At 38.8% G+C, this 25,680-nt stretch overlaps 1 protein-coding gene across 2 annotated transcripts in view; it reads right to left on the minus strand.

The window, feature by feature from the left end:
* Nucleotides 1-2,964: 2,964 nt before the first annotated feature.
* The window catches only part of PTPN12 (protein tyrosine phosphatase non-receptor type 12), a 71,496-nt gene continuing 48,780 nt past the window's right edge, over nt 2,965-25,680 (minus strand). Inside the window, exons 12-18 of one of the 2 annotated variants that reach the window (XM_062632009.1) lie at nt 20,976-21,061; nt 11,895-12,859; nt 8,488-8,565; nt 7,061-7,149; nt 6,062-6,092; nt 4,894-5,010; nt 2,965-4,282 (exon numbers count right to left, since the gene is read on the minus strand). In XM_062632009.1, coding sequence (XP_062487993.1) covers nt 4,221-4,282; nt 4,894-5,010; nt 6,062-6,092; nt 7,061-7,149; nt 8,488-8,565; nt 11,895-12,859; nt 20,976-21,061 — 1,428 coding nt within the window. In that variant the 3' untranslated portion in view covers nt 2,965-4,220. Of the gene's footprint in view, nt 4,283-4,893; nt 5,011-6,012; nt 6,093-7,060; nt 7,150-8,487; nt 8,566-11,894; nt 12,860-20,975; nt 21,062-25,680 lie in introns of those variants that run through there. The other variant, XM_062632008.1, reaches the window with a different exon arrangement.

Raw genomic sequence — 25,680 nt, forward strand, 5'->3', positions numbered from 1 at the left:
AAATTCAGTATGACTGCGGCAAAATCCACTTGAACTGTGCATTTGTTATTGCCTACAAGACAATGTTTTGTCTCTGGGTAATATTTATCATGGAAAATTCTGTGTTAAAACTTGAGTTTCTCCATTTCAAGTAATTTGCTGTATTATAAAGCCAGTTTGTATTCATAACTACTTACTGTGACTTGTTCAAATTACTATTTCAAGGTTAAAACTGATCTTTAGTACCCCTTATGTTCCCTGCTGAACACACCTCACAGGAAGAGGCCCTGGCTTTGTCCTTCCCACTTAGAAGCATCATCTGACTACTCTGACTGGATCCGACATACACTTCTTCCTTTCCACCAGCAGCACTGCTCCTGCTGCCTTTGCAACACACCAGCCCTTTCACTCAGGTGCTGTGAAAGCCAGCAAGTCGGTTACTAAACTCAAAGTACATTTCAAAGTTCTTTATTCTTTTATTCCACCGCTGTTAAGTACAAATCAGCACAGAAAAAAACAACAAAAAAGCCTTTATGCCTGGGTCATTACACCTTAGGATACCCTTGCCAGAGGTTGCAGGCTTTTCTTAACACTGCTGAGCTGCCAAATCAGACTGGGAGAAACAGTCCTGTTTGCAGTGTGCTCTGTGTGGTCCAGGGCTTATCACCTGCTTAACGCTGATAATTCATCCCCTCCTTCCTGCCAGGGAGCGTAAGGCTTAGCTCTCATTTCTGCCGTGATCCAGCAGTGGAAAGAGTATTTTCAGACTGAAAACAGCAATAATGAAAAAGCAATTTTTATATTGTTTTTTTCCCCTGAATGCCACTCATGATCTTCACTTTTTACCAGGCCATTTCCTTGCTTCAGCAATCATAACTGTTCTTGCTGATTGTCACTGGAACATCCCAACCATCTTACATTACACAGATATGTTATATTTAGGAGTTCAATAAATTAGGAATGGCTGCAGCTGGATAGTGGGTGGTCTGCCCAGCACTGGGCCAAAGACTCTCCAAAGTGTTCAAGCTACACAGAGCTTGCCTAATCTCCACTATGCCTCACAAACACCCTCCTTACCACCATCTTTCACTCCTCAGGTACACCGAACAGCAGATGCTCTAAGGTACAGCCATTGCCCAGCTCTTCCTTTGCAGTCCAGAGTCTGTGCTCGACTTGATGAAAGAGGCTTTAATTGCTGTACAACTCTCCTTCCACATCCACCAGATAACACAGGAGCCACTTGTCATCAACAGTACAAGTATATTGACACTTATAAAACCCAGAAAACACATTCTTTTCTTGATGTGATAATTTACTGCATGGTTTGCTCAATATTACTACATTTAGGAAATTTAATAAACAGAACATAAGAAAAATAGTGAGGAAACAAACAAGCCAATGCAGTGGTTTCTAATAATAATAGCTGAGTTGAATAGCAGTGCTGGTTCCCTGCTGGGGAGCACTGGTATTGCTCAAGTCAATTGTATGCCTCATAAAAGCAGCACTTAAAGAGACTGAACACTGCTTTCAGAATAAGTAACATGGCAGACTGGAACTAAACAAAAGGAAAGATTGTTCCACGATGGATTTCAATGTATGTATCAAATGACTTGGTCTACATCTGTACTCAGTGATAACTTGCAAACTTCAGTAATATTCTAAACCCCTTTAGATTCAATTTAAAATAAACCACAGAGAAAGAAAGGTCTTGGGTTTCTGCAGAAGCTTTTAAGACTAGATAATGTTTCAAAGTTACGACGTGAAACTATACAGCATCCAGCACCCAACCCTGTGCTTATCTTTGTGCCACCCACAAGAGTGGAGAGAGGAAGTAATGACATTGGGCAGGTTTTGCCTTGCATTTAAAACTGTCAGCTTACCTGAAATAAAATACGTGAATTTAAGCAGCAGCAGTCAGCTGTAAGACAAGTGTGTCAAAGCATACAGAAATCCATACAGGAAAACTGCAGTTTCATATTGCTAAAGCAAAGAAAGGCTGAGAGCTTTCTGTGATGAACTCAGTCTGGAATATGATCCAAATCTGTGCAAATCTAAGGGAAAAAATAGGAACCTGGATGTACTTTAATGAAACATTACCAGATGGCCTGTATATAGTGCACAGATTCTTGTCAGCCTTTGCTCTGAGTGAAACTCAAATGCGGAAAGCGGAAAATCTACAATTTGCATGGTTCTATATTGTCTGGGTAGAGAAATACAGAAATGATCCTTAAACTGTACATCCAAACCCTATTTGGAAATGTTCTTATTTAACAGTTGTTTCACAAAGTTGCAATGATTTGGACTGTCCAGGGGCGACAACAGCCCATCGAGCATTGCAAAACCACAGGAGGTCCGTAGGAAAGTCAAAGCTAATCTTCAGTGCAGGGGAAGTGGAAGGGGAAACCACGTTCAGGCCAACTTTAAGACATCCCAGCTGTCTGAACTGTTTATAAAGCAGCAATCTACTTCCTATAGGTTATCCCAAATGGCATTTATCATTGAGTTATTTATTTTTAAATGAATAAGTACAAAACTATGTCCATGGGAAGTTAAGCGCATGCAGTTCTTTGAAAGAGCTCCCAGCTAAGCAGTCTGTCACCTGTAGCAAATGCAGGGTGATTAATCCACAGACGAAGACAGTAATTGCAAGTTCTGTACCTTTTGGGAGTTGTAATAGGGCTGCTGTCTGGGCATTAGCTCTCTTTTAGCAGAGAGGCCCTAAAGATACAAGTAGTAAATCAGGCGCAATGTTTCCATGGCTAAAGTTCAGATTAATAGATAGTTTCACTACTTTAAATAAACACTTCTCTCCCCACCCCCGCTCCCCCCAAACATTGCCAGCCAGAACTTTTAAAGTAGTTGTTACTAAAAATAAGGCCCTGAAAGTACAAGATCTATAAACTAAGCAAGACTGCCATCCTTCATCCTTCGGTTTTACTTTGCTTCCAAACACGTTTTTTTCCCTAAGAGTAAAAACACCCATAGTGAGATTTTGACTGTCTTTAATTTAAAGATTGTATTACAGAAAAGTTTAAGTAAGGAATCCTTATAAGGATTAACTCTTGACATAATATATTGCCAAGATACAGTGTAGCTGCAAGGGCTCTATGTGAACCTTCATATAAGTTGCTTTCTTACATACAGAGTCGCTGAACAACAAAAATGGTATTTACCATTTGTAGGAGAAGACAGTGGTATTTAAACAGTCCTTTCACCAGTGTGTTCTGGTTTTCCCAAATTAGAAACACGCCGTCTTAAAACTGTAAAATCCTATTATACAGAAAGTTGAGAGAGATTATTTTTCTAAAGATTGCAACTGATGAAACATTCAAATGAAAACTAAAGAGTGTCGATCATGTAGAATGGTTTCTCTTTTACTGGCAGGTCAAATATACTAGAAACGTACAAATATTTTTGATAATCTAATTCCAGATGAACTCAAAACACTGAAGTAACATACACAGGCTAAGAGAATTCAATACTGTTCCAAGGCACTTACTGAATCTCTGTGACTAGATGAAAACCAGAACAAATTAGGTCTGACAATTAAACAGTATATAATATAAAAATAACCTTTTGCTTACAATTTACAAAATGTATTACAATCTTTATCTCTGCTAACCTGCAATTCCGGCTGTGTGTGTCCAGCAAGTTTGGTAAAAAAACCCAGAAACTATTTTCTAAAACTTCAGGGCAAATAATTTACAAATAAGGTACACAAAAAATTTAGCTCATGCAGAGATTTCTTACATCTTCTGTTAATATTTTATGATTGCAACTTTATCAAATTATATACTTACTTGCCCTGTACATATACAAAATAATGCATACATGGTAATCAAACGTTAGCAAAAAGTAGTCCATAAACACAATCTGTCCAAAGTATTACTATATTAACATATGTCTACAAGCAGCGTGTAACAGGGTTAAAAGACATTAAGGCAATAATACTTGAAGTTACAAAATAAATCATATGTAATACTTTCTCCTAAGTGTAATAAGGCAGGTAGATGGCCCCAGCAAAAAGTTAAGTTGTAATACTGGAATCCACTGTCGTGAACAATGTTTAAGGTTTTGCATGGGATGTACTGTAAGGGTGTACCATTTGGTAGTTAGATCTACACTGCTCTGTGTTAGTCACCCCCCCAAAAAGTGGAATACTATTTTCTTCTAGTTCTCAGTGGCACTTGAATTTTCCAGTACAATTTATTGACAGTATGTTATGTCCATTGGTTCTTGGATCATGTCCATTCTGAAGGCGGCTCTCTTGGTCCTCTGGGCTTTCCACAGCGGTTACCAAAACCTAAGGAAAGAAATGTATTTAATACTTCTGTTCACTCAGACAATGCAGTCTCACATATGCTGGCAGCAGTCAAAAGGATTACTATAAGAGATGTCCCAGTTCTTACAGAGGAAGTTTATTCTCAGACCTAGAAAAGGACTTTGTAGTATTAAGAGTTCTAAAGGAACTATGGCCATTTGAAATACAAACATGAAGAATTTGTACATATAATTGACTATTTAAACCTCATTTTGACAGTATTTTTCAGTAAATACAGTATTACAGCCTCTGTTCTCATTTGCCAATTTATTTTTCCTCCCTCCTTGCACACCAAAGCATTATTTCTGAAAGTTTTCAGTGCTCTACAGAAATCACATCCCATTTGTCTGATTCTGTGTTTGATACACTCTAAACAACAAAGTGAAGAATGGCTGAATCGCTCAATCTGGGAACAACTCTTTCAGCAGTGCTGAAGAGACAAGGCAGGCTTCTTTGGCTGGGTTCTGCACCTCAGCAACTTGGAAAGAGACGGTAGTAGCAGCTATCAATAGTAGAAGCTACCCAAACTAGTCCTGTTAATAAGTCTTCTGTTTAAATCATCTACAGATTATGCTTTGAATGAATTGTAATACCAATATCTGTTACTTCTGCAGGACATTCTGAAATTTGACCTCTTGTATCAGTGGAACCAGAAAAAGAAATCTGAGGTAAAACATCAGTTGGTGTCTTGTTGCTTCTTTCAGGACGATCTGGAAAACACACACACCCCCCTTACTGTAACATTCACTGAGTCAGCACTGTGTATTTTTCATTACAGCTCAGTCCAGAACACAAACTTGCATCAAATTTTATTTACAAGAATAAAGATTTAAAAGCCAGTTTCTAATTTCTTAAAAAACATTATTTCAAAATTGCTTACGAGGCAGATGTTCAATGCCAGTGACACATTCCTGTTTGCCAAATACAGATTATTACATTTTTAGAAGGTTTTTATGGATATTTAAAATCCCATGGAGCACCTATCTATAGCAAGAGCTCACAGTACCATTTAATACACTGATATAAATGCATTCGTTCATGTTCTAGCTAGACTAAAGATGTTTAAGACAAGAAGTTGCTGTGTTTTGCATTACTTGTATCATCACCTGATCAGCAAACCTGTAATATTTCTGAAAACTAATTTATGTTAAAAGCATTTAACATAAAGCTCCAAATGGACTGTAAAAGCCCATCCAAGTGTACACAGAAGACACATGGCAGAAGTTTACAGCTGAAACAGGTTGCTGCAAACATCAAGTGATAGACTGCTCTTCTTACTGAAGCCTTTTCAGACTATCAAAGACTTGGGTAAATATGCAACAAGCATATATACACACATACATCACACTGAACTTATCTGAGGTTTACTTCTGTCGTTATGAAATTAAAGATGTTAATTCAGCAAGCTTTACAATTTCTGTTGCAATAACATCAGAATGTTCTAATTAAGCAGAAATAACACTGTTATTAACATATGCATTTAAATTCAGTATTTTTGGTCTTCAATATTTTAGCGTACCCAAAGTTTACCATTAATTTTTAAATCAGACTTGTAACTTGCTTCCTTATAAACCTCAGAGGCTTTAAAAACAGAAGACCTTTTCAGAAACGCCATTTTTTTGGCAATGCACTCAGATATCATCAGAGCAAAAGCCAAGCTCAGGCTAAATTTTGCTCAGTAGCAAAAATGTATGGGGGGGGGGGGGGAACCCCAACCCAAAAACAACCAAGCAAACAAACAAACACTTTCCCATCACTTACCGCGTAGTGCTGGAGAAGTAGTTTTCAAACCCTGTTAATGAGAAATATTTAAAATCATTCTATAAAATCCTTCCAAAATACAAAAAGAACAGCAGAAATTGAAGAGGATGAAAACATCTTCAAAAAATACACACCACCCATGGATACATCTACATGCTCCTACATTGCTGACTTGCTGTAACTGTCAAAAAAGCTACAGTAGTTACAGATTTCGTTATCAGAAGCTTACTTAATGAAAAGTTAATTGTCATATTGCAAATTATTTGTAAGATGAGGGAGACTGGTTCTTACGCTAGATTTATAGTCCCAGAAAATTCACATCTATCTTTTTTGTCATATCTTTAAGTGGTGTCTAAAGGTGACTGTAAAATGTGTTGGAGGTGCGTGAAAAAGACAGCCATGAATGTAAAGAGGACTTAATATGCTTTTAAGTTTTGCCAGCTCTTTATGCTGAATGACTTTGAGTAACAAATTGATGTGAAAAGGGAAATCTCATGGGCAGAAAGCAGTTTGTTTAAAATAAATATGGATATAAAGAAAAACTTAAGCAGGCAGTGACAGAGGTTGCCCATAGAGGATATGAAGTCTCCAACTCTGGAGGTTTTCAAGACCCAATGGATAAAGCTCTGAGCAGCCTGGCCCCAGTCCCTGCTTCACGCCATGGGTTGAGGCTGCAATTTTCCAGCTTGAATTATCCTCTGATCAATTAAGGCCAGACAGCAAACTCCATAAAAGCAGCATATATACACTCTTAAAGCCATAATTTAAGGTGTATTAAGAATGACTTTTAAAAGTATTGCTGAACCTGGAAAACCAGACAGATTTTTTTGGAAAGAAAACATGCTCTTAACACATCAGCTCAGCAGCTCAGGCAGAGAGAAAACCGGCCAGCTGTAGATAACCAACAGCTGTAACTTTTCACAGTTAAGTATTTTGCTTTTTTCTGTAGTTCCCAAACAAGAAATGACTGATTAGTACAGACTTGTCTCCTGTACTTACTGTAGAGTCTGTCTGCTCAGGGAGATGCTGATCATGCAATAGGCTCCACTCAGACTGTGCAATCAGAACCGGCCTCGGCAAAGGTGTGCCTAGGAAAAATTAAATCAAACTCAACATACTCGAGTTCTCTCCATGATGAGGCATTAGAACACAGCATTAGAAATGTGCTATAAAGCAACTTCTAAAAGTCAAATGCTTGTAAAAACACAACTCTTTCTTCATACAGAGCGTTCAAGGGAAGGGAAAACTCCACAAAGTAATTCAAAGCACAAGACTGCAGTGTTTGCATTGTGGATGTTCATTTCCTTCCTTTGGGGGTTCCTAACCAGCAAGAGAATTAGCTTCTTTTTCAAGGATGTTTTTAAAATGGTGTTACACCAGCTGTGCAATGATAGCAGACCTAAGAAAGGCACACTAAGTAAAGAAAAAGTCAAGTCAGGACAGCCATACCTGTCCTTTCCTGACATCATGCAAAAACACATTCAAAATTGAAGTGGTTTTACTGATTCCAGTTCCAAAGAGATTCTTCCCCCTCCTCTCCCCCCCCCCCCCCCAAGAAAAAGATCTGCTTCTTGTGCTCTCCCAGAGAAGCAGAAAGTCCATAACATCCGCAGAAAGGATCACTGTGATTCTGAGCTACCTGTGCTATGTTTGCAAGCCTTCGATGTTTTTATGCTGAAAATAACCGTATTAAGTTAAATTACACTAAGTGAATCGTATTTGTTCAAAAAATTTTGAAAGCTTCACAAAGTGACATCAAACAAAAGCCTCAGTAAATAACTATGTCACACTTAAGCTTTCCGGAAGATAACAATCATCAACCTAATTTATCACTTCAATTAATCTTTTGGTATTCTGCCATTAGCAGTTTCATGAATTAAATATGAAGATACAAGCACATAACGTCTGGAAGTTCTCTCTTTCAGCTGATGAAGGCAAAGAGTAAACTATGTTAACTTAAGCAAACTGGGCTTGTTCACTAGATGCAGTGCAGTATGAAATATCATCTTTCCTTTGCCCAAGTAAGGAGAATCAGATAAGCACTGTGTTTTCCCATTCCCTACCCAGGAGCAGTAGGAAACAGATAGCTGGGGAATCCCCTAACTGTAATGCATTTCCCAACTGTATCTCATTGCTGTACCCTTCAGACTGAAAAACAGCTCCACTAAAATCAATACTGAAGTCTCCAATATACTTAAATACCACATAACAGAATGCTTAGTCAGAAAGGGAGAAATAATTTAAGTCTTTAAGGCCTTTTAGTGAAAGCTAAACCTCAAAATAAGCCATTACACATGCTAGATTTCGTTCCAGTTTAAAATCTGCTATATAACACAAGACTAACCAAGAAGCAGGGACATTCAAATACAAAACCAAAATGCATTTCACACTTTATCTCCAATTAACACAAAACATTAAAGACTCACTCAGTTCACTTGCTAATACAAATGATTCTGGTGTTCTTTCTGGGAGAGGGGGAGAGGAATCTTCACTAGCATCAGCATCTAAATCAAAGATAACATTCAGGTAAGTTAAATACACTGAAATTGTCCTCCTAGAGTTTTAGAAGTTGATCTTTTGATACATGAGATCATCCTAAACTTGGTATCAATTTTAAAGCAAAAGGAAAGCTTGCTCTAAATATTATTAAACACTTTGGTTTACCACACTAACACCTGAGCACCTTCAAGCTACCATTACCTTCAAGCTACCATTACCTTCACATTAAGGGAGTTGGATCAGTTTGTGTTTTAGGGCAGAAAGAAAAGTAAAATACATTTTCAGTCTAAATCATTTGGAGGGGAAAAACCCCAAACCCTCAGCAACAATGAATACTTCTGCTTCATTCTTTCAGAAACAGAAGACAAGCAGAACTACAGTCTGCACTGCAGCAGTACCATTTGTTTCGTAACTTGCCAAGAACTGTAACCATAGTAGTTACTGTAATTTAATTGCAGTTCATTACGGGTCAGTTTGCAGCCACTGCAAGTGAGTTACGCTCATTACAACGCATTGGCTTCTTGATCTCTTCTGCAGATACTGGTAACTTTACACAGTTGGTGCCTACCAGCTGAACTACTGATGAAGCTCCCAAACCATGGTAAGAAGTGTGTTGACAATATGTATGAGCTCTTCAGCTGTGCTGAAGACAGTAACTTACTGCTGATGAACAGTGATTTGCATTTTTTTTTAAATGTGACTCTAACCATACTTCCTTCCAAAGTCAATACAGCAAAGCTAGATTGCACAATGCAAGGACATTAAGCAATGCTGCTTTACAAGACTGCACTGTAGTTCAGTAAGTGCTATGGAAGCTCCACATAATAACTCTAAATCCCCAAGTCTCAGTCTTGCTTCCCAATTTTATCTTAGGCTGGCTTCCACACTACTGATGAAGCTAGTGTAGCAGTCTAATGTGATGTTTATTAGCCAGAAGAGTAAATAGGAGCCAGAGGAGATGGCTGATGCTGGTGCCAGTAACACAGCCTGTCCCCAGTCTGTTCCATCTTTGCTCTCAGGACTGTGCTAACACAACCTGTTCTGTCAGCAAAAGCCCCACTCCAGCCTGCTAAGGAACTTCGAGTACAAATGAAACGTTTAAAACACTTCAAAGTAGCTGCTGCTATAAGAAACCTCACCTAAGAACTCTATTCTACACAGGATTCATAAAAAGATGGAAGACACTTCAGCTAATGAAGCCATGAAGCTTGCCCTGCCAACATGCCAACAGCAGGGAAAGGAACTCCAACGTGTTTTATGTCATTGTGTTCAAAGTGACTTCCCCGAGACCTGCTCCATCTCAAGTTTACTATACAGCATATGAAAACCTTTTTCTATTGAAACAGTCTCTATAAAACCAACAGTCACTGTGGAGTATGCACCAACTGCAAGTGAGTTTTATGGGGTTTGTTTTGGTGTTTTGTTGGTGTGGTTTTGTTGTTGCCAGTTTGTTCTATTTTTGGGGGGGTTTTCTTAACTTCAAGGTACAATTACTTTTCAGTTAATTTGAATCAAAAAAAGGATTTAATGACGCAGTAAGATCATGCACACCAACAATTATGGGTTAAGCAACTTCATTGATGGTAACACCCACATCCCCAGCTTCAGCCGGGAGAGTACTGAACAAGCATGAAAACGAAAAAGCCACTGTAAAACATGGTTTAGGATCACTGGTGCAAAGTGATCTAAACCTATACTCTCAACTCCAAGATGGATTAGAAGACCTGCAGCCTGAATATAAAATGGGTACAGTACACTAGTGTGCAAAAGGGAACAGAGACACCTTTGATAAGAGATAAATTAAAAAAATATAAAGATTTTAAGCCATTCCTGTGAAATTTGCAACTTCACAGCAGCTCAAAGGCTGTACTGTGATTTCAGGATGTTTCTGACATGCAGTCACATGAAACAAGTTCTTGAGTGACATTTCTCCCATTCTTCATCATGTTTTTGACGTATCATTTTATTTGTACATTCTTACGGCATCTACACAGAGATGTGTAGAGAGGTAACGATTTCCAAACAGTGACAAACTGTGATTGCCTTAGAAAGGAAGGGAAAATAACTGGCTAAAAGCAGTGTTGGAGAAATACTCCAGCACAAAAACCTACCAAAAACAAATCCAAGGAGGACCATTTGGAGTAACTATAACATATGGGGTTTGTCTCCTATGCAGAGCTTTTTTGAAGTGTCACAGGGTTAAAAGCATACACATACATGCAAGTATTGCTTTGTGTGTCTACATAGTACCACAAAATCTATAGAAACAGATTGGTTTAAATTGCAAAATAGTTCACATTTCTGAATATGTGATTTTTTTGGTGAAAACTGAGTTCACAAAAGCAAATATATTCAATTCAGCTGGTTCTGCATCTTGCATCACACAGAGAGCCTGATTTCACCTCAGGAGTCACGCAGCCTGCATGGACTCCTGAAGCAAGACTGTCACTGTAAGGAGCTCCCAGCACAAGAGTCTGATGTAAATATAGCAGCTCATGTTCCCCTTCCTGCTCTGCAGCCTCACTACGTGCCTCACTGGACTTTTCACAGGCCTCATTTGCTCTCCCCCGCTATGTCCTCCATCTGATCTGAGTGTGCCAGCCTGACTGAAGTCTGAATCTGCACATTTTAGAACCCTTCTGCCTCCAATAAATGAGGTTGTAACTTTCTGCAGAAACAGCCTTGGAAACTTGCCTTGCTCAAAAAATTCCCCAACACAGGAAAGGGTTAAAAGTGACCAAATAATTTTCAAAGCACTATTGAAGCAGAACTTGGATTTTTAGATGAACAGCAATGTTCATCTCCCTCCACCATGTACAGAAAGGGACAAAAGCAGGACTAAATATTTATAATGCTGTTAAAATGCAGGAGCCAAGTCACAAGCAACTTCGAAGACTGATACAGTGAAGGAGGTTACATTTTTATGACCAGCACATCAACCAGCAATCATGACTTTGATGTGTTTTTGGACAAGCCTGTTTAAAATGCTTCAACTACCCAAAATTGCCATTATTACAGATGCTTCCATGAAATCAGATGTGAAGAAAAAAAAATGCACCAACCAACAACACAGAAACCTGCAATTAAGAATGTGTTCATATCCACAATAAAGCTTTTGAAGCAGCTTATCAAGGTCTGCAGTAGCTTGTTACAGACATAGCTTACATGCAAACCAAAAACTGGAAGGAAAGGAGTTGCCCCCTCTCTGAAGCTGGCACATTGCACTGTTTAAATTCACATTTAGATAACTGCATTGTAAAGCAATTTACACTGTCCAACTATACAACTACAACCAGGTTAAGGAGTACCACTTCTGAATCACAATAAAACCTACCTTTGCCATCTTCAGAACATGTTACAGCTGTTAAGTCTTGCCTAGCAATAGACATTGGCAATACTTTTCTGGCGCAAATGTTTTCTGTATTAGTGGCAGCAGAAACTGTGGCACTTGCGGTTGAAACATTAGATGCGCTTCTGCTCATGGCTCCATCAAAGTTCATCTCATCTGTGTCAGAATCATCTGAATGAAGAGGATTAGTAAAACAGAGGGGTGCTCGAACAGAAATAGTGGGATGGTCAAGATTACCACTGGAAGGATGTTCAATTGTGGTGTTGGATACCACAGAGAGAGTTTTAACACCATGACATAAGATGTCTGAAGACGTGTCTTCAGACACTGGCGTACGCAGTGCATTTTCAGGCCCATGCAGTGACCACGTGGCATGTCCCTTTTCTGTCAGAGGCAGACGATCTGGTCTTGGTGGAGTATCAGAAGCCTGCTGACTCTGCAGGCTTTCTGGTGAAGGTATTAAGGCGGTGTTAGACTGTGGCAAACTGCATTCCACACATGAGTTTTGAGAAGCATCTACAAATGAATCCCCTGAAATCTGTTCTTGTGGCTTAAAGCTCTTATCAATTACACAGGATGACACAGGCTTCATTTTAATTGCATGTCCTCTGTTCAACAGAGAGTTCCCATCAAAGCTTCGTGGCCCTTCCTGGAGAGGTACCTTCTTGATCTCAAAACTTAAGTTGCGCTCCAGCCTTTTCTCTGCACGTTCACTTGGTTCGTTCTTCCCTGAATGTTCTATTGACTTACTATAATTCTCGTTGAGGTCTGTTGAGTGCTCTGACGAAACCATGTGCAAAACTGGCTTTGGATGGTATCTGTCATTGTCTTGCCACACAGTAGTGACTGTCGGATAAGCTGATGGGGGAGATGGTGTTAAGATTGGTGGTACTGGCTGAGGCTCTGGAGGCTGCAAGATTTCTTCTTTAGCGTCTCCTTCTACAAGGCAACTGCGGAAATACCAAAACAGTTGTTTAATATTTTCTGTGTTTTGACAATATTTTGGATATCTATCCATCTATCTCTGCAGCTGTAATGCTTTCATGCCAATTCTGAACTCCAGGCAGCATTTCCACTGCATACAGACGATGATTACAGAATATGACTAATGGGGTAGGCAAGAACTAAGTCAACACACTCAAAACTTCTTTCAGAATATCACAAAGAAATGCATTCAAGCCACATCTAACCCTCACCGATAGTTCAAAGATTGCTCACATCCTTTCCCAGAAGCATTTTTTCAAAGACTGTAAGAAAGGCCCTCTTGTGGCAGGATTTCAGTACTTTCTGCTTTCTTAAGAAGTGGCTCAGAGGAATGACATTTGGAATTCAGTTTGCAATAAAGACAAGAAAAAATTCTTAAGGAAAAAAACCTTACAGCTTAACACCAAATATCTTCCTTTATTTTTATTTTTCTGCACATGTCTGGGAGGATTTCGTTTTTGTATCTGTGTCTTTAATAGTTTCCCCATACGTGTAGGGTTAATGATGCCGACCAAATTTAGCTGAGATGAACTGAACACTGTATAAAACCCATTCACTGTAGAATATATGATTCAAATTACAGTGCACATTAGTGAGACCACAGCACTTATTATTACAGTTTCTGTTCAGCTACTCAAAAGGAGAAGCTCTTCAAGCATATGGTCAATCTACTTTCAGATTAGGTATAGAATATTTGACTACAAGCATTCTGCACAACTAAGGTCTTGTCAGCAAACAGGAATTGGGCATTTTCATCCTGAGCTTTTAAAACTATTTCATTATGTAAGACCAGTAACAGAGGTAACCAAGGTGCAAACCAAATGCGTGACAAGAACAGAAATATAATTAAATAATTTAAAGAAATGACACTTTCAAGCCAGTCAGATAAATCAAAGCACAATGGAGTACAGTTTGCAAAGGAGTGCAACTGGCCACATGCCTGAGCCAAGAAACCAGCTCATTTTTATGTAAAAGGCTCAGATCGCTTCTTGCTGTTTGCATGGGCATCCTTCTGGGACACCAAGAAGGTGCTGGGCCTCAAATCGCTTCTCTTCCTCCTCTCCCTGCACTCATATATTGTTATTTTGCTTTACATTAAGATAGGAGGAATACAAAACACATCACAAAACAGTCTAATCAAAAGTGACTTGGGAACTCTTGCCCTCTGGATGTTCTTGGAAAGTCAGCAAGCTTGAGAACATGCCACTTGCTTGAATTAGTAAAGATAAGGGGAAAAGGAAAACAGTAACTCTTGCTCCAATTTAATACCCACTAAGAAAGAAAGGAGAATTTCCCTCGTCTTGGAGGGGGGATAAGACAGTGCAAGTGTTTGCTTACACAAATGTTTACATGTGCCCTTACCAGCAGTGATGCTCATCACTAATCTCCACTGAGTCCTTCTCATGAAAATGAAGCTTTTCCCTTATTGACCCATTTTCCTGACCCAGAATTACACATGCAATCAGCAAAAATAATTACTTCTCTGGTAGAGATGTACCATTAAGCACTGGAATTAGCTAAACAAGTTAGCATGAAACTAGATATGACAAGATATAGGCCCAAAATGCACGAAGTTCTTCCCTGATCATTGTTTAATGAAATCACTCTCCCATTTGATCAACTAGTAAACAGAACCCCACATGTATACAAATAGCCCCCTAAAGGGTATGCATAGAAGGGATGATGCAGGAAATACTGCACAAGGCAGCAACCCAAAAGTTGTTTAAATCATCATACACAGCTGAAGAGAGCTGTTGAAAATGTTCCCCATCAGATATGAAGTTAAATTTCATTCTTTCACTCTTAAATGAGAGCTTAAAGTGATTAAATGAAAAATCCTTTATCAAAATCATTCTCTGCCTTATCAATACTGAAGAATGTCCACCCTCAGAAAATGAGACGCCCAAAGAGCATTTTGATGTATTTTATTTTAAAAGGAAATAGATGCCACCCAGGATTTCCCGGTTTTCTCTCAACACGTAGCAATTTTTCCATTTTCCTGACATCGCAGTATTATTATTCCCACATGTTCTGCCTTGCGAATGATGTTTTTGTTTCTTTTCACAAAGCAGAAATATTGGGCTCTGTATACATTTAAGAGGTCTTTGTTTTGCAGTAGCTTTTTCTATAACTCTTGCCAGAAAATCCTAGGCTTCTGGGGCTGCTGCATAACACTTTCTTTGGGCACTTCCTTCGACAGCTGTGCTTCATAGACACTTCTGCCCCCAGAGACAGAAAATTATCTGACAATGAACTACTAATATTATTACAAACAACAGGAGACCATACAGTAAAACCAGCTTGATTTAGATTACCAGGAAGCCAATAGAAAGCTCATAAATGAGGATATGAGATGGAAAGGAGTCAGTGAACCAAAGAATGTCAAACCATTCAAGAAAGAGATGTAAGCTTTCCTGTATTAGATCTTTAAATTAACCCTGCATTGCTTTTATACACACACACACACACACACACACACAGAGTAAAAGCATGCATTTCTCAAGTACATCTGTAAAATCACTCTCTGAATAAAAAGATGGAAAGCCTGCTTGTAACTCCGCCTTCAAGTGTCTCTTACATACAAATGCTGATTATCTGTAATACCACTACCTCAGCACCTCCTCGTAAGTAACTGCATACAGAATTTCCCAAGGTGATCAAGGCAGCTTTTTCATATGCTTTTACTGCCACACAATCTGAGCAATGTGCTTACACGTGTAATGATGTAGTGCCTTACCAAAGACCTCAAAGTAATGACTTCTCACTTGTCAGATAAACCATGGATTAGGTAGTATTTTTTTAATGATTTATCATAATAAAAAATTATAATTGGTTAAAAGTACAATAATTTGTCAAAAAAAAAAGCCATTCCACAGCATTCCATCAAAAATATCCATATGGCAAAAAAAAATAAATAAAAAAAACCCAAAGTGACAGCTATACTATTTTTGCCTTTTCTACAATATATTATAATTTTTTCAATGTTTTAAAATCTAAGCCTTTCTAGCTTTAATGGAAAAGAGCTATATTATTAAAACAGGGCACCATGGGTTCAGATTTAAGTGAAATTTGGCCAGTGTTCAAAAGAGAACAAAGCCGTAAGTAATCCATGGTTATTCTATGCAGCATACTGTAGGGTTTTCTTTTCAAATAAAAGAGTGATGCCAAGGTCGTGGAATGCAGCTGCTATGATCAACCAAAAATAGATACCAAGCTCTACATCCTCCCTCGTAATTAAAATAGGAAAATGAAACTCCATGTAAGCAGGCTGAAGCTGCACAACCACATTATTCTACTTAAGGATTAAATCACTGCCATCCACATGGAAGAAAAGCTGCTGTTCAGTGAAGCTGTCACAAGCTATACTTTTATATAAATTATCCGTAGTATAAGGAATGCATAAGAGTAGCCATCTGGTGAATCTTTCTGGTAAAATTTAGTTACATGAGGCTTTATGTTTTTTTTTAATTGCGACATACAAATCAGAGACTGCTAAGAAGGAACACCAGTCAATGGTTTTTATCTCAGCTTTGCAGAAGATGCAAAGAGAGGGTCCTGCAGGGCTTGAAACGAAGCAGAAATACACATAACTCTTGAAAGGCATTTTAATGTTATTAGATTGAAGTCCAAACATCATCTGAAGAAATGTTTAACTGCCGCAGGATTTCACCTTTTTCTCTTCAGACAGTAGCATGTGGCTCTTCAATACACTGCATACAAAAAAGCTGTTACCATGTCTTTTATGTCTCAGTTTCCCCATTCTTTCACATTGCATTTGCACTTGGAAAGGAAAAGAATTTTCTATAACCAACCTGATTAAAATAAACCCTTTTTCCAAATACTTGAGAATGAACAAATCACACAAATATTTCAAGGACAATGCCTTAAGGTATTAAGATCTACCATCTGAATTCTGGCACTCCAATCTTTGCTTCTAGATTCTAAGACTCCAGTTGTACAGTCATGTAAAATCATGTACAGTCCTGAACCGTAAATTTAAAACTTCATCTTTTTACAGTCTTATATCTAATAATAAAGTCAAAACTTCACAGAATCACAGAATAGTTAGGGTTGGAAAGGACCTTAAGACCATCTAGTTCCAACCCCCCTGCCATGGGCAGGGACACCTCACACTAAACCATGTCACCCAAGGCTCTGTTCAGCCCGGCCTTGAACACTGCCAGGGATGGAGCATTCACGGCTTCTTTGGGCAACCCATTCCAGTGCCTCACCACCCTCACAGGAAAGAACTTCTTCCCTGTATCCAACCTGAACTTCCACTGTTTCAGTTTAAACCCATTACCCCTTCTTCTATCACTACAAGTCCCTGATGAAGAGTCCTCCTCTGGCATCCTTGCAGGCCCCCTTCAGATATTCTCTGACTTGTTGCTGTTTGGAGATATTACAGAATGCTCTACCCACTGTTAATGGATACCTTTGAGTGCTTTCTAAAACATCTGAACACGGTATTAGTCTGCTGAAAGCCCTGGAACAGCTTTCTAGAAAAGTAATTTTTCTTCAGTAAAGACATGAGCTATCTACGAGCTATTGGTCAAATCAGTTGGTGTATCAAGTATTGTCACTCAGTATTTTCAGCACTTAAGATTTGAACCTACTTGCTCTGAAATTCTGACAATGATGGGGTATACAATAACATACTTTGAGTAAGATTTTCTTTTCCTACCTCTAACAGCTTGAAATGCTTACCTATATCCTTTGAACTTACCTATATCCTTTTCCTGCCTTAACCTGAGAATGATTAAATGTGTTTAACAAAGAACTTTTTCCACCCCCCCAAGTCCTCCAAAGAAATTTAACACAGATATACCTTCAAGGTGACTTTCATAAGAAGTAATCAGAAACTGCAAAGCTAAGCAATTTCCAGAGTTAGGTGCTGATGTATGCACTTATGAGCTGCTCGTTTACCTTCCTAATAATCAAGGAGTAGTATTATTTCATTTTTTTTATGTTGACATGAAATGCAGATAGACATTAACCTAAATGACTACACACACATATTGTACAGCAAATATAAATTACATTAAAGCATTACAAGGTGATAAAGCAAAGCAGTACAGTTCCAGAACCTCTGCAGAACGAGCACAGCTGGATGCTTCATGGTGAGTGAATAAAAGTAAACAAAATTGCAATTTAATATTGATTTAATATCAACAGCCTAAAGATACTTGTAACTTCCAAGCAGAAAAACACATAAAAGAAGCCTCAAAAAGTACAAACAGATGTTATACTTTGTAGCACTTATTCCCCAAGACGCTCCCGGGCCAACAAAAGCACTAAAAAGATTAGTTATCCCACTCTGAGTAAGCTTCCTATCTTACACTGTGTAAGTCTTTAGTAGCATCTCATCCTCACTAAGACATGAGCGTTAACTTGATACTAGCTAAACTTTAAGAAATCTACAAGTTTCAAAACAATACAGAGATGACCTCTCCCACCATCCTGTCACACAAAAGAGAAGAGACTGGTGAGCAAGCCACCCCCACGGAAAAATCCTATAATGCACTGAGTGATCAGCCACTGAAAAGTGACATAGAGGAGATGTCACCATCCATTCCAAGCAGCCTCGAGGCATCAGAAAACAGCTATCAGGAACAGTAAGCATTACTATCTAAGCAAACATAGCTTGGTCTGATAGCTTGTCTCAAGACAAGCACCCTGAGGTCAAGAGGTGTAAACCAATTCTCCTGCTCAGTCAGGATCATCTCAGGCAGATTCACCTAAAACCATGCTAGCACACACATGTAGCCCTATAGCTTTATTTAAAAAGCATCTTTTAAACCTTCCCTTAAAACCAAATCAAGTTTCTTTACTAATTACACATTCTAGAGCCACTACAACCCAGCACATAAAAACTGAAAAGCCTCAGTCCTTTTAAAAAGTATTAGCTTTAGCAACTTCCCTGTAACTTCATCAGACAGAGCATGTACAACTCCAGTGCACATTTAGCTGGCAATCTAAAAATGTTACTGAACAAAGTATTTTAAGCAAGTTCCCAGAGGAAATTCTAAATCAAACTAAAAATGTGGGCTTAACCAGGCTGCTTCAGAGTACCGACTGAATGTGAGCTTATTGTTCAAGGCAATGACTCTTAGACACCGCTTGGAAAAATTCACTACAGAAAAGATGCGGACAAATACTTAAAATAGTTTTACCAAGGTATTTTTAGTCAGCAATGTAGAGAGAAATAATAGAAGGGACATGAAAAAAAAAGCCTTAAGAGAATGGTTTTGGGGAAAAAAAAAGCTATAGGGAGCAATAAGGAGATGTATCACATTTAACAGTTTCCTTCTCCATGCAGGGATTAAATTAGAATCTTTCACAGATTCCACTCTTCCATCCTCCCCAGGAAAAGGATGTCAGCTTGTGCCAGAACATCCACAATATGCAAAACCTGGCTCTAAGTCCTGACTGAATCAGGCTGCAGACTTGTAAAACTACCTCCCCCATGAAATAAACCCATGCTCATTAGTGGGTATTGGGAGCAGATGTGACTAGCAGCAAACAAAGACTTTCCTCAGAAGCATCTTCCATGAGGAGTGCAATTAATTGTTTTTAAAAATAACGTGTTAGAAGAAGACAACCGCTTTGCTAAAAGCTTCCATTTATTCACCTCTAAGGGACCAATCTTCCTGCCAGTGCTGGCAGATGGGAAAGTATGAATGTATGGAAGCAGGGCCAAAAAGGACCAGGCTTTTTAAGAGATTTTAACTTAAAGCAACAAGAACAATGCAATGGAGATATCAGACAGAACAGATATGTGGTAAAACATCAGTTATGTATATATTATCATTACATGAATATACAAATTTGATTAAAACCTAGGTACATCTCAGATTGTTTCAAGGAACACTAATAAGGAAATTACTTATTGGACAGAAATCACCTCTAAGTTCAGTGACCGAGTTTCAAGAAAAGATTGGAACTCATCAAGAACACAGTTTAACAGCCTCCTCTGCCATCACCTTTATCTACATCATTGAATACAATCACATTACCATCAATGCAAATAAGGTAAAAATTATGTCACTACATAGCAAACTGCCATTCGGTTGTGAAAAGCCCCAACTCATTTCCCTCTCTCTTTCAATGTCTTATTCTCCTTTAACTTCTGCCTGACATATTTAATGCCAAGTTAACCATAAAATAGCTACTCGTATTCCCACTACCAACCTGAATTTTGCACTACTCCAGTCCAATTACATTTTAAAGCAGTAAAGTATACTTTCCTGATATTACGGAATGTTATGAAGAAAAATTAACTGGCTGCTTGTTTCTCATAACATTCTACAACTTAAGGAAACCCCAGTGCTTACCTTAAATGTCTATTTAATTACAGGCAATGCAGCACAAGCAACATTACCTGTCAAAGTTCCCTTCCAAAAACTACTTGGGTAATATAGGCACTTACTTCAGGAGAGCTGCTGCTTTAAGCCATCTATCACTCAGGTTGGGTACCCATTTTAGGCCAATGAACTCATTAGTTCAGATTTACTTTTGGCTTCCTTAAAGTCATCTACATATTTTTAAGAGCTAGAGAGGATTTTCTTTCACCTCTGTTGAATGAAAGGATGGGTGAGACCAGCTTTTCTTTCCAATAAGAAAAGAATTTCATTGGCACACTCTAGTCAATAGCAGTGCTTGCCTGTCAGGTAACATTTTATTGAGTAAACAGATATATTTCATTATGGCTGTGCCTCTAAAAAGAGAAGGTTCAGTCATCATTTGAGCCTATTTTGAAGAATGTTTTGCTACTATCACCTAACAGAATTAGAGCACAAAGTAGATCTAACACATTTGACTACTAAAGGGACATGCTTGTCTACCCACATGCAGTCACTACAAGAATGGCATATTCAAACAGAGACTTCACAAAGATATTAAAGATTGTATTTATAGACTCAATTAGAAGACTTCTATCTGTACAATGTATATTTCCATTTATAAATAGAAAAAGTAATCTTTAAAGTCTTTATAGAATCAGTGGTTTTAGTCTACTATTTATTTATGAAGCACGTCAATCTGTCAGCTTAAAATACAAAGTATATTAAGATAGCTAACTACCTGCGGGTCCGTGGCGGCTTTGGTGGAGGAGAATCCTGTTTCTCAGCATCTGAAGAACTGACAGCATTCTCTGTATTATTTTCATCCTGATTAAAAGAAAAAGTTTTCATTTATGGCTGTAACGCTGAATCACACAATACTTAAACTGAAAGGCCCCCCTCCCCAGCTCCAAAGGGACAAGAGGAATGGCAAGAAAACTTGTGCATCAAGATAAAGTTGTTTAATAAGCAAGGGAGAGGTGGGAGAGGAGAGAAAGAAAACAGAAGTGACACAGAAGCAACCACGCACGACATCCCACAGGTAGACCTCTGCCCAGCCAGCTGAGCAAAAAATGGCTAACTTCAAACTCCCTTCTTTTCCCTCTAATGCTGTATGGTGTTATGGAATATCTCTCAGGTCAATTTGGGTCATCTGCTTGGTTGTTCCCCTCCCATCCTCTTGAACACCCCCGTCTATTCACTGGGAGGGCAGACTAAGAACCAGAGGTGGCATTGGCACTATGCAAACATAGCCAGAACATTAGTGTGCCATCAGTAATGTTATGGTCACAAATCCAAAACACAGCACCCTAAGAGCAGCCATGAAGAATATTAACTCCAATGCAGCCAATACAAATACATATAAATGTATATGTATAGAAATAAAAATTGATCATACAAAAGTCTATATATAAACCATATATACCATTTCCATACACATGCCACCGCCAAAAGTCCTCTTTGGTTTTGTTGAATCTTCATGTTACCTTGAATTTAATATGTATTTTACCTAACACTTTTCTTTCAGGAGCTTTCATGGTTCTATCACTCTTCTGAAAAGCAGTATTAAAGAACCACCACAAACACCCCAGATCTGTGTCATATATTTCAAAGCGCAATACCAGCTTCATAGAACATAGTCTACTATCTGCCAGCCTACCTGTTCAGGCTAGGTGACAGAGACTAACCTTCTCAGTCTTATGAAACAGAAGGGGAGTCCCCATTAATTTCTGCTTTAAATGTTGATAATTGCATTTGAATTTGGTAACAGTTTCAGCTTTGGAAGATAGATCATAACTAACACTCAGCAAGTTAATACTTAAATTTAGATCCATTAGTTAAATGGTTTTCATTTCCACAAGTTACCATATCACTGCCTGTTAGTGTGAAAAGTCTATTATCAAATTCTATTCCTCAGTGTATTAAGTGGAGCTTTTCCTGTGAAGAAAAAATACTGAATCTTTGGATCTTTCTTATTGTTCTTCACTAACCTCCCCCATTAACTAGCTGTCTGACACAGTATTCCAGAAGTACTCCAGCAGAAACACCCCATTGTTCCTGTATCAATGGCTTGTGTTAGCTCTTTCAGGCAAACCACACAGGGAGCTCATTGTCCTGCTGACCACTGGCTCTAACTATCAAGTTTGGGCTTTTTGAGCGAGATTCAATTAGCAGATAAAAGCCACTTAAGTTTAGATGACCACAACTGAAGCTCCCATTGCAGTCAATCAAGTTTGGCTGGTTTTCATAGAATCATAGAATAGTTTGGGTTGGAAGGAACCTTCAAAGGTCATCTAGTCCTAACCCCCCTGCCATGAGCTGGGACACCTTCCTCTGGACAAGGCTGCTCAGAGCCTTGTCCAACCGGACCTTGAATGTCTCCAGGGATGGAGCATCACCTATCTGGGCAACCTGTTCTCGTGTTTCACCACCCTCATTGTAAAGTTTCTCTCATTGGTTGGCTCTCAAAGTGTACTGTGAGCTGGGATTTTATACATTAATGGATTTTAATAATTCAAAACACAAAACAAGCCTCTTTTTTCTAGTCAGTGATGGAACGAAACATTGCCATGGGACATGGACATCCAAACCTCTACCAGCCTTCTCTCAAGAAGACAGAAAAGCAATTTCAGCTTTTTGGCATCAAGTGACAGGTGACCATACAGACCATTTTGCTCTCAACGTACAGGAAAGTGAGTTTCACTACCCTCATTCAGGCAGAGTACCATTCTGAAGGTTGGTGCCAAAGATGCTGAGGCTCACAGTATCCAACAGCATCAGCTCAGTTTCCTGCTCAATGGTTGTGTCATGCTCTTCTCTGATTCCCCTAGCAAAGTAAACCCCTCCCTGCTTCCTTGTGCAAAGTAAACTCTGAGTCTCTCCCTTACTATGGATAGCACCAAATGCATTGATACTGTACTAAAAAGGCCCCCTTTAAACGTAAGCACTAGCAACTAGGATTAGCAACTAATGCAACTGGACCCTGAGAACAGTGGGCTTTTTGCCTTGTTTCAGCACCACAGCACATCCATGTTTCATAAGGCAAATAGATAATAGGAAGAGTGAGACTCCACAGGAAGAGTTCCTTCCCCTTACCACCAACTTCTCCATCCTACAACAGATCAGAAAAGCATTCCAGTTCAGTTCCACCCACATGGAAGTTTTGAGGAGCAGAGTTCTTATTTATGCACTCAGTTTTCTAAGAGGTACTGGCAAGGGAAAGGGTGTGCCTGTTGGCTGTGGTGTAGACTGATGTGTCCAGAAAACAAACCAGCAGCTGCATCCCTGTCCCTCTATGTTTGTAAAGTGAAGCGTTTGTGAACAGAATGTTTCCTGAGATATGCTTTTCTCCCAGGCGGAGGAAAAAGCCTATTAAAGAAGCTAACATATGTTAAGGTTTTTAAGCTCTATGTATACAGCAAGAAGCTCTTTCTAGCTGACACAGGCAGAAGTAGCTGAAGAGGCACTGCCATCTTTGCTACTAGCAATAAAATGTATAGATACACCTCAAAAATGTGTATAAACTGTACTGCCTGAGGCACATACACAACCACGGAGAGTTTACAAAACCAAATAACACACACACACAAAATAGTACTTTTAAATTCAACCCCAGAAGAGAAGGGGTTAGTCCCAACTTCATACACTGGGAATGCTTCAGGTAAATACAGGTTCAAAAGCTTTCACGTCTGCATTAGGATAAAATTAGGATCAGTTCACTTTGTTCTAGTTACATTAAATCAGGAGCAAGAATTATGGAATTATTGTCACAAAACAAGAGGTTCTTCCCTACTTTGCTTAATTAGCTCAACACATTGATGTTTCTGTGAAGGCTTCATTTACTTTCAGACAACTCACTCCCCAGTAAGTGAAGGATTTTTACTTCAAAGGTTGAAGATTATAGAAGTTTAAGACAGTAACCAAATGACTAAGCCATGCAGGGAAGAAAACAGTGCTCCTATCAACTTTATGCTGCTGCAGCATTTTTCAGTAGTTATGTTCAGTTACTACTGGATCTCTTCTTGTTTTTAATCAAAGAAATACTGCTTGCTGAACTATCTTTTACTTGTTCTCAGTTCTGTGTCACAAGACATAGAGAACAACCAGTATTTTCAGCACCTTCGAGTGATACCAACTCACACATTTCCCCTTCTGTCATATATCAAAGTAAGTGAACTGGAAAACATGCAGAACGACTAGCATGGAGCAGAACAGAGAAAGCTCAACTGTAGAAGTGAATATAGGGTATTCCACTGGGATGACCGCATCCATTGAGATGAGCAGATGGTAGTATTAAGGAAAAGCCTTCCAGCCTTCCTAATAGCAGCTTATTGGCATCAGTCAACACACTCTTGCTTCTCTGGACAGATGTTGAATTCTCAGGCAGAACAGTTTTATAAACTATCAGTTTAGAAAAGCCAGGACAACATATAGTTCATGAGGGTTATCATTAGTCTTTTAGAAACACTGATTAACAAATGTGCAATTCAGTCAATTAAGTGTTCAGTGCAGCACCCTGCTCTCTTACAGAACATGCTTCTCAGTGTAAGAAAATAGAAGCACTAACGATATGTGGGCAGACAAAAGAATAGGAGCTTTTGCCAACCTTTACCACTATATGCATCAACTGCTGAACAGTTCAGTTCCAATGTCCTCACTGATTTGAGGAAGCAGTTAGGACAGGTGAAAATGCTCATAGTTAGGAATTTCTAGGTATTCTGTTAAATTACATACATACATACATATATATATATATAAACCCTATATATGTGTGTGTATCTATGAAAGACTACAGTAATAAATGAAAAGACCACAAAGTCAATTACTTAGAAGTGTAGATTACATCTACTCTACAACAATACAGAGTAACTCATCTTCCTGTGGTAATTCAGAGGAACAAGGAATTCTCATGGCACACACCATGTCTTAATTCAACTTGCTAAGGCGACCTAAATTGAGCTGTCATCTCCCATAGGTGGGTCTTTTCCCCATGTACTTCCTCCAATGGCTGAATCACCAACTGGAGCTGTCATTAACATTGAGCAAATAGAGTACCACAGTTTCAGACTGAGATTTCACAGGCATTGCCTACAATTCAAAACCTTTTGCCCATGAACTGCAATGCATTATTTTCTTTTGGAATTCCCAGTGGAAATATTTAATGTCATTCAGAAGCTTTCTGTACTGCAAAGACTCCTCCAGAAGTAATCTTATGGCTTCCCTTAAAAGGAATCAAGGCATTCCTATTGCCCTTATCATAAAGCTGCACGGGAACCACAGAACATTGGTAGATAAGAGGAGAAAAACTTCAGACTCAAACAATGCATTCAAATGGTGCAGATTAAATAAAACTTTCCAAGCACAGGCAACAAGATAAATGTGTCTGAAGACACAGACGATTTTTAGAATGCTATAATGGCCAAAAATGTCTTTCCAAGCTGCAAAAC

This window comes from Pezoporus occidentalis, unplaced genomic scaffold (assembly GCF_034315485.1).
Source record: "Pezoporus occidentalis ecotype Australia unplaced genomic scaffold, CSIRO_AGI_Poc_V1 ctg38, whole genome shotgun sequence".
Classification (NCBI taxonomy): domain Eukaryota; kingdom Metazoa; phylum Chordata; class Aves; order Psittaciformes; family Psittacidae; genus Pezoporus; species Pezoporus occidentalis.